General features: G+C 45.0%; 1 protein-coding gene across 1 annotated transcript; it reads left to right on the top strand.

Annotated features, from left to right (window-relative positions):
• Positions 1-518: 518 nt before the first annotated feature.
• Positions 519-8,504, top strand: LOC310866492 (exosomal polycystin-1-interacting protein-like). The gene is made up of 3 exons (XM_083776125.1): positions 519-622; positions 917-1,034; positions 6,142-8,504. Exon 3 carries the CDS (start codon positions 6,202-6,204, stop codon positions 7,060-7,062), a length of 861 nt encoding a protein of 286 aa, XP_083632251.1. The 5' UTR covers positions 519-622; positions 917-1,034; positions 6,142-6,201; the 3' UTR covers positions 7,063-8,504.
• Positions 8,505-8,994: the final 490 nt, after the last annotated feature.

Here is an 8,994-nt window from a genome sequence, read left to right as displayed (position 1 = left end):
TAGCCTCAATATTACTAACACGAGTTATCACTCTGTTGTATATTTTTATTTGCCTAATACCAAATGAAAAGTTTAACAACTAGTATCAGTATCCACAATTAATTTAACGATTAAAAAACATGTAGAATATATATATATAGCCGATCTCGTAGGCTTCTGAAATGATTGTCTCCCTATCCACATTTGAGAGGCTAGCTCAGTTGACTAGTCTTAAATCAAGCTCAAAATACTTTTTTACATCACGCTTTTACATCACTCTGAACCACTCTGAACTACCAAGAACTACATTACAGTCAAATTTGACTTGACTTCTCAAGTCAAAACCAGTAGGCTAATAATCTATGGGTTCTGCATGGTAGTACTGGAGGCGTAGTAACCTTTCTCCTCCAGAAGAGGGCAGTACACAACATCATATTGTTATTAGTCACTAACTTGAGGGAGGAAAAATGTGGGGCACATGCCAGAAGAGGAGGAGAGAGGGAATGAGAGGGAAAAGATGAGAAAGAAAGAGAGTGAGTGAGTGAGAGAGGGAGGGAGGGAGGAAGAGAAATGGAGGAACATGCGTAGAGAATGGACAGAGTTTGCGTCTCTAATGCTGTCAGAGCTGAGAACTGTACAGACAGTAAGTCATATTATCTTTATTTCTCTCTTTTGTGTTTCTCTCTCTCTCTCTCTTTACATCGCATACTCTATTATATTTCTCTTTCCGTTTCACTCACTTTATTTCTGTCTCTCTGGTTCTCTCAACTTATCTTGCTGTGATCTCTATCTCCCTCTCTCTCTCTCTCTCTCTCTCTCTCTCTCTCTCTCTCTGTAGAGCTCTTTCTGTCCCTCTCTAGTCTTACTGTCTTACTCGTGTCTTTCTCTGATAGTCTCTCTCTCTCTCTCTCTCTCTCTCTCTCTCTCTCTCTCTCAGCCAGAGGTTCAGGTCTTACAGACAGATGTGCGGGAAGCAGTGAGTGAGAGAGAGTGCAGACACAGGAGTGCAGCAGCAGCAGCATGATGCTTCCCTGACAGACACCACTATCCTTCCTGTAAGTAACAGTTATGCGGACTGCAGTCAGCCTCATCCTATGGAACCTGTTATGTTATTTATTAATATTATTTACTTATTACGCCTCTCATTGTCTCTTCTCCGCTCTTCTCTGAGGCCGCATTTCGTTATTGTATCAGACAAAGGTGGAACAAATTTATAACAATAAGCATGTATTTCCTCCTCATTTCCCCTCCTCTCCTCTCCTATACAGTATGCACTTGACACTGCTATTTGCTATACATTGATCGACTGCATTCAACTGTCTCTTAATCTATCAGAAGGCACGTTTATTTGTATCAACATTTCATCACTTAAAACCTATTATGGATAACCAGAGTTTTCTGTTATAGTGGGGAAAGCTTTTGCAGAAAATGCAACACGTTGTGAGCTTGTCAATCTGCTATTTTCTGTGACAGCTTTCTCCACAATATGGATGCTGGCCTGGGGTTTAAGTGGTTAAGACATTACATCAAGAAAGACAGTGCAAAAATAAACGGAATATACAGCAACAACAACAACACTAACAACAAAAAGTTAACATTACAATTGCAATGCAAAAGTAAGATAAAAGAAGAAGAAAGGTAGCAGCAAACAGAAAGGTTTTCTGGGGGTTTGTTCCAGATATGAGGTGCATAGAAATTGAACACTGCTTCTCCAGGTTTAGCTCTGATTCTGGGTTCAGACGATCTGAGAGGTCTGCATGGTTCATGTCATGATGTGGCACAAGATGAGGGAAATAAGGGGGGGACGGGGGGACGGGGACAGGCAGGGGTGATATTGTCTGCTTTCTGGACAGGTTGTTCTGAATCAACTGATTGATTGTTTAGGGAGATGTGTAAGACACTTCTTGCTCTTGCTGAGACAGTAATTTAATACTGCATATATTCTTTGGAATTGTATTGTGGTTGAAATTAGGTTACAATTCACGTCTGTACAATTTGTAAGGTGTAATGCAAGATCAACGGATGATGGAGGACTTGTAGTGACGAGAGAAAGAGAGAGAGAGTTTATCTCTTTTAGTTGAAGAATAAGAGAAAGGGAGAGAGAACAAGACAGAGAGAGCACAGCTACAATTTGTATTTCTAGACAGATTTGCTAATTACACCTTTTAGTCATAATCATTAGTTTACTGAGGAACGAATATTTCTTTATATTATGAATGGATTTTATTATTGTTGATTGAGAAAATTCCAAATGATTTACAGTTGATTTATTGCACTGCAAAATGAGAGGGATGTAAGAAAAGAGAAAGGGAGTGTTGAGAAAGAGAGGGAATAAGAGAGAGAGAGAGAGAGAGAGAGAGAGAGAGAGAGAGAGAGAGGATTAGGGTGGGTGCTTGCGGCTGCATGTGGAACATGATGTCAGAGGAATGCCTTGTTCCTTTAACAGGCTGGAGACGTCTAGCGCTGCACCTCTCTCTCTCTCTCTCTCTCTCTCTCTCTCTCTCTCTCTCTCTCTCTCTCTCTCTCTCTCTCTCTCTCTCAGCATCCGGTTCTGCAGCTGGAGCCCGTTTCAGGGATTAGACTGACGGAGCAAAAAGGAGAGAGGGAAAGAGATGACACTGACAGACAGAGAGACAGACAGAGAAGAGAGAGAGAGAGAGAGAGAGAGAGAGAGGGAGGTGAGAGGGGGAGAGTGATAGAAGGTGAAGGAAGGAGAGCGGTGAAGAGGGATAAACAGAAGGATTGGGTGTGGGAGAGAAAGGCTGAGAGCTGAACAGCTGGAGAAAGGATGACTAAATGATGAGTGAAACTATAGGTGAGAGAGAGAGAGAAAGACAGAGAGACACATGCACAGAGAGAGAGCAGGTTGAAAGGTCATACACAGTCAGTGTAGATATCCATTTGTAACCATCTTTCACAAGTGAAATGATCACTGATGATCTTTTCCCCAAGTACCATTGGTCAGTGCGCCTTATAACTAAAAATCTAACCCTAACCCTAATTACTATGCCTATAGACCTATAACTAAGCCTATAATCCTCATAACGAAGGATATGGGCCTAACCTGTCTGCAATACTGGGCCGTCAGACTAATGGCGAGCCCCCGATGTGAGTGTGTACCGGCGGATGTGTACATAAACACTGCGCTGCTGTAAACGGAGCAGACCATGTGTTTATGAAAGGCTCCACAGTATAACATGAATTCATACTTGAATGGAGAGCAACACTGAAGAATGAGAAGTAGACACTATTACAGGGGCGGCCAACCTTCTTAGACAAAAGATCACTTTGTTCAGACTGCAGGCAAGAACTGATCTTCAGGAGGACTGACTGTCCGTGTCCACACTTATTATTTGCAAGTGATCAGATTGGATCGCCGACCTTTCTTCCTTTCTTTGCTGTGGCAACGACATAATTAACCTATACTGTAGGACGGTGTGAGTAACGCTTAACGTATACCGTCGTACTACAACTTTGATTCAGCCAAATCCGTTTTCATGCGTTAATTTTTATATTTTTTGCTGTGCAGACTTGATAAAACAGAACTGAAAACTGAGTGTGAACATAGCTTCTCAACCCTGAAGTAGAGAGCCAGATGGGATTCACCTGCAGGTGTCTTTAGTTTGTACACTCTCTATGCTCGTTTGGACTACCAGAATTTAGGATTTGTTTTCATTACGTTGCGACTCGGTTTCAGAGGAGGTTCTGAGACTCGAGTAGAGTCTAGATGTAGTGCTACTGTACTGCTAACCCTGAGTTCTGGAGAACTCAGAACTTGTTATTTCCTAAAATATCAGATATAGCTGATCTACAAGCTCACAATGTGCCACGTATTTAATGCTGTACCTCCTCCTTCAGGGGTGGTTGTGGTTATAATGGAAATATCACACTTCACGGTTTCTAGAAAGTTTCTGGTCCTGGAAGATTCTGGACAGAAATGTTTGATTTAGTTTTTGTTATAGTCTTTTGAATACAATTCCATTTACGGAACATTCTGCATAGTGAGTACTTTCTAGTACATTTCGATGCCAATACTTTTGTGTATTTTGAATTCCGGGCTTTTACTTGTAAGGGAGTAGTTCTACATTGCAGTATTGATACTTTTACTTAAGTAAAACAATTGAGAACCTTTTCCACCACTGATAACCTGTGGGTTCACTTTGGCACTGAACATTAATAAGCGATCCAGAATTGACTGCGCACCATCACGGCAGTGCTGAGCACAAGAGGCGGGCTGGCCTGGCACTGCGGGCGTTCATAAACCCCGTCATGGGCACCAGAAAGCACCCTGTGGATTTGTTTCCAGACATGCTCTCAGACAACCCAGTACATTTTGTCCTGCCACCCTGCCAGTCAAAACACTGGGTAGAGAGAGAGAGAGAGAGAGAGAGAGAGAGAGAGAGAGAGAGAGAAAGAAGTAAGTTGTTGACTCTGGAAGTCAAGGCGGTTTATTCATCCCATTTCTCCTCTGCTGCTAAACGATAGAAGAAAGACGCCACTGTTTTATTTTTCCTGAGTGATTTTAATGTGGTCGGCCGCTAGCTGCCTTTTTTTCTCTCTTTTTTCTTTTTAGCCCACTCTCCAGCCAAAGCGCAGGCACTTTTATGGACAGCCGTATGCCATCGGCAGTAGCTCGGGGCCTGGAAGGACCTCTGGCCCTGTTAAAGCTGGGAAGCAAAATTGGTCTGAATGACGTGGGAGGGAGGGAGAGAGAGAGAGAGAGAGAGAGAGAGAGAGAGAGAGAGAGAGAGATGTGGGCTGGACTGGAAACAGTGCTGGTTTCAGCCTCATGCTGGTCGCTGTAACGCTTTAAAAACACAGATGTAAATCAGACACAGGTTACCATAGGACAGAGAGAGAGAGAGAGAGAGAGAGAGAGAGAGAGAGAGAGAGAGAGAGAGAGGGGGGGGAGAGAGAGAGAGGGAGATATGTTTTTTAATTTTTAAAAGATTCCTTTATAATACATAAATTACTAAAGGTAACAATTTGGGGCAGAAATGCATACACCTGAAAAATAAGCAAGGGACATGTACAGAAAGAACTACAACAAGAAAACAAAATGCTAGACATTAAAACAGTAGTCTACTGTCAAAATGAAAATTAATCTCCATTATCTCCCACCGTACTCAAAACCATTCGCACACTTCAAGACATGTGCTCTGTGTTTTGTAATAGGCGTGCTCAGCCCTAACACTGAATTCACGCCACAAGGGCTTGAGCCTGAGGGACATGCTCCTAAATAAGCCAGTTTGTGGTCCAGTGAGAGCTCTCTCTGCTGCTCCGAAACAGATCAAAGCGAGCAGCTGTGCCCGGTAGGAGGGCTCACTGACAGAGAGGACAAGACACTCGATGCTTGTCCCTAGCCGATTGTTTGTAAACAGACTATACATTGGAGGTATAAGACATTGACCATGTATACTTGTATAGTTGCTCAACCTTGATTCATCTCACATCTAGTGCTACTGCTAGTATAAAACTTCATCAATATACGCTGCTTGCCTTACAGTACATGCAGTAGTCCATTTCTGTCCTTCTCAGGCAGTCTTGAAACGCAAAGTTTAACTTTTGTTGGCTCGATCGGCCCCGAAAGTGACAGTCACTTTACTTGACAAGGACAATCCTTATAAACTTTGCCGCTTTCTGTTGCTTATTCTGTAGGGCTCACAAATTATGAGTTAGGCTTAAGGGCAGGCCGACAGCAGTCCTTGCAAGATCTCAGAGAAAATGTAAGTAGACACGTGAGCCACTGAGGACAGTGTGTGAAAGCAGAGTAGGACAGTTAAATCATTCCTGAGTTCAGATCTCATCTGACACAGCTAGGTAGCGGATGTTTGGTATTTGTACTGTCAATATGTTATTTATAGAACAGGGTGTGTCTGATACTGTGACCATAGGCCAAAATAAAACCTTATTTCCGGCTCCTCCTGGCTGCATGCATGTTGAAGTGTGCGTGAGTAAGACACTTGATTGAGTGATGTTTTTATCGACAAAAACACATAATATAACATATTTATTTTATACATATCTGTCGAAAGGATAAATTGCTCCTATATGCTGCTGCTCCTGCATGTGTGAATGGGTGAACTGTGAATGTAACACATTGGATAACTGTGCTACTGTGCAAATGCACCATTTGTTTACCATTTATTATTTCTGTTTCAGGTGCGGTCGCGTGTTCAGTCGCTGGGTGAAGATGTAGTCCGTTTGGTCACCATTTGGAGTATGTCTTTCATCAGGATCCCCTCTGCCCTGTTACCGTGCTTACTGTGGCTGTCCTTCCTCCCGCCCCCTGTCGCCCCAACCACGATGGCGACAGACACCGCTCCCCCGTCCAGTTCCGCCTTCGCCTCCTCCTCCTCGCCCTCCTCCTCCTCCTCCTCCTCCCTCCCCCGGCCGGCGGCCAACACCACGCTCCTCTTCGTCAGCGGTGTCCACGGGAACAGCCTGCGCAACTGCACCTGCTCGGCCCCCGTCAGCGACTGCAACGAGCCTCTGGCCAACCTGCTGTGCAGCTGCCGCACGGTCCTGCGTTCGGCGCTGCCCTCCGCGGGCCTCCGAGAGCCCGGCGGGCTGACGGTGTGGCTGCGAGAGCCGTGGGTGCTCGGCGAGCTGCTGAACAGCAGCACCGTGGGACACCTGCGGCTGGCTCTCTGCGGAGGAGGGACCCCGGTGGCCAGCCAGTACCTCACTCTGTTTGGACTCAGGACTCTGACCGTCCACAGCATGGCGCCGGGGACACCACACCCCTACCAGGAGCTCAACCTGGACCCCACGGTGGGGGCGGCCACAGAGGGAGGGAACTCCCTGGACACTGACCCCGTCCTCTCCCCCGATCCCCCGGCATCTTCATCATCATCATCATCATCCTCGTCCTTCGTCCTTCACGTGACATTCCTGGATGTGGCCGTGTTGAACGGCCTCTCCACCCTGAAGTCATACAGCGTGGTGGGGCCGCCCGTTTCAAACCTTTCACAGGAGTTCCCCAACCTGCCCCTCCCCCTCCCATCCCCCGCCACCCCCCAGGATGAACACGCGAGTCCCAGGGACCCTCAGCTCAACTCGCTACTCACCTTTGTCTACTAAAGCCTAGTTTATGCTCCGAAAATTTGCCCGCCTACGAGATGGTGATGGATGCGGCACGCTGTCAGGCCATTTTGCGTCCATCATGTAACAAAGTATTAATCTGGATTTATACTTCATTATGATGGTTGCAAAATAGAGAAGACATCTTCAAAAAGAGAGACGTCCGCTCACCTTTGGATCTTTGTCTCCTTGGGAATGCTGAAACCTTGAGAAGACACGGGAGGGACGGAATTTGTTGGATTTGGATCTCAGATTAGCAGTAGTCTTTCTCACCATGAGCTAAAAGTGATGCTTGTCACTACGAAGGAACGTTTGTGATTGTAGTGGTTGCAGCAAGTCTCTCTGGATGAGAGCATCACTTGATTATTCAAATGTAAACAAGGAATGGATCAATATTTCCACTTCCTTTTTCTACACGCTGCTCTTGTGGAGCAAGGAGCTAAATGGAAAATAATTCACATGATTTTTTCGGCATAGAATTCCACTAGAAGCCGTTCTCTGTGACTTCTGCGTCAAAGGGAACACGAAGTGCCACATGTTGTGTTGTTCACCTGCCTGTGGTTTTGAACGCAACGTTCCAAACATAATTTTATGTTTTCTCAGACAGACACACTGTCTACTAAGAAGCGTATGTGTGTTCACACAGCGACAGCCTACAAGTAATTTTCAATGCAAGCCAGCGGCATGAAGCTACAGGGTGACACCCAAGCCACTGCATGGCGGCCATGGCGAGCCACAAATCAAAGTTGAGCTGGTCTCAACGTTTTTCAGGGCTCCACTGATGCATTGAACCATCATTCAGTAATATGTTTTCCACCCCCTCTTCTCCCTAGTCAAAAGCGTACTCTGTTCCATAAATGGAAGGAAAACTAACTATAGCTCTCTGTGTTATTTAACCCCTTTCATTTGCGCAGTGTGGCTTGAGCAGCACTTCAACTGCGACTCGGCAGCAATGAAGCTGGCCAAGTTTGTCATTTTGTTGCTTTTGAACACAGCCATGCAGTAGCCTATGGGTTCTTGAGGTTACCTCTTTCTGACCTGCTCTCAGCATGGCTGTTGCCACAGTTTTGTACCTTAAACCTTAGGAATTATTTGGTCTACAAAGATTATTAGGTCTACAAAGATTCAAATTTTTAAGACCCCGGTTGTCAGTTTAATGAACACTGACGTGTCAACTAGAAAGCTTCGGTTTGACAACCATGGCAGATCTTGTGTTAAATTAAACTTTTTCTTGAACCAAGAGATTTGGTGTAGACTAGGGATAAAAGAAGTGGGCCTGGTATAGATCAATGGGTGACCCCCGGTCAAGGAAGTAGTATAGGGTTTCATGTGGTTAACCTGCTACTGCGGCTACACACACACACGCGCGCACGCACACACACACACACACACACACACACACACACACACACACACACACACACACACACACACACACACACACACACACACACACACACACACACACACACACACACACACACACACACACACACACACACACACACACACACACACACACAAACACCTACCTGATGCAGATCACATGCAGGGAGTGTGTTGACATGTACATATTGTCACTGTCTGGCACAAACCTTGTATCTCCATATTTCAACGTTTTTCATAAATTACCGTAATGCCCTACTTCACCAGTTCAACAGTGGCACACAAAAGTAGAGAAAATAGCGTATAGACTAGCTCACAATTGCGATGTTACTATTCGCTATTTCAGACAAAAGTGTTTAATTAAGTCTGTCTGTGGGTTTTAGAAACATTGAACCAATGAAAGTGTTGGAACACTTTCCCATTTCCTGAAAAGTAAATGTTTTGGTCATACAGTACATGGTTTGTACCCCGGCAGCAGGTAGTAAGGCTATGTTTTGGTATGAACAGGCTGTTCTCGTTGTTTCCGTAGCAACCAAACTCACAAAG

Source organism: Protomyctophum parallelum (assembly GCF_964188405.1).
Source record: "Protomyctophum parallelum genome assembly, chromosome: 11".
In the NCBI taxonomy this organism is placed as follows: Eukaryota; Metazoa; Chordata; class Actinopteri; order Myctophiformes; family Myctophidae; genus Protomyctophum; species Protomyctophum parallelum.
This window is presented reverse-complemented; position numbering and strand designations above follow the sequence as displayed.

Excerpts from the sequence above, each read along its gene's own strand:
- LOC310866492 (XM_083776125.1), top strand. The coding sequence starts at position 6,202 with ATGTCTTTCATCAGGATCCCCTCTGCCCTGTTACCGTGCTTACTGTGG.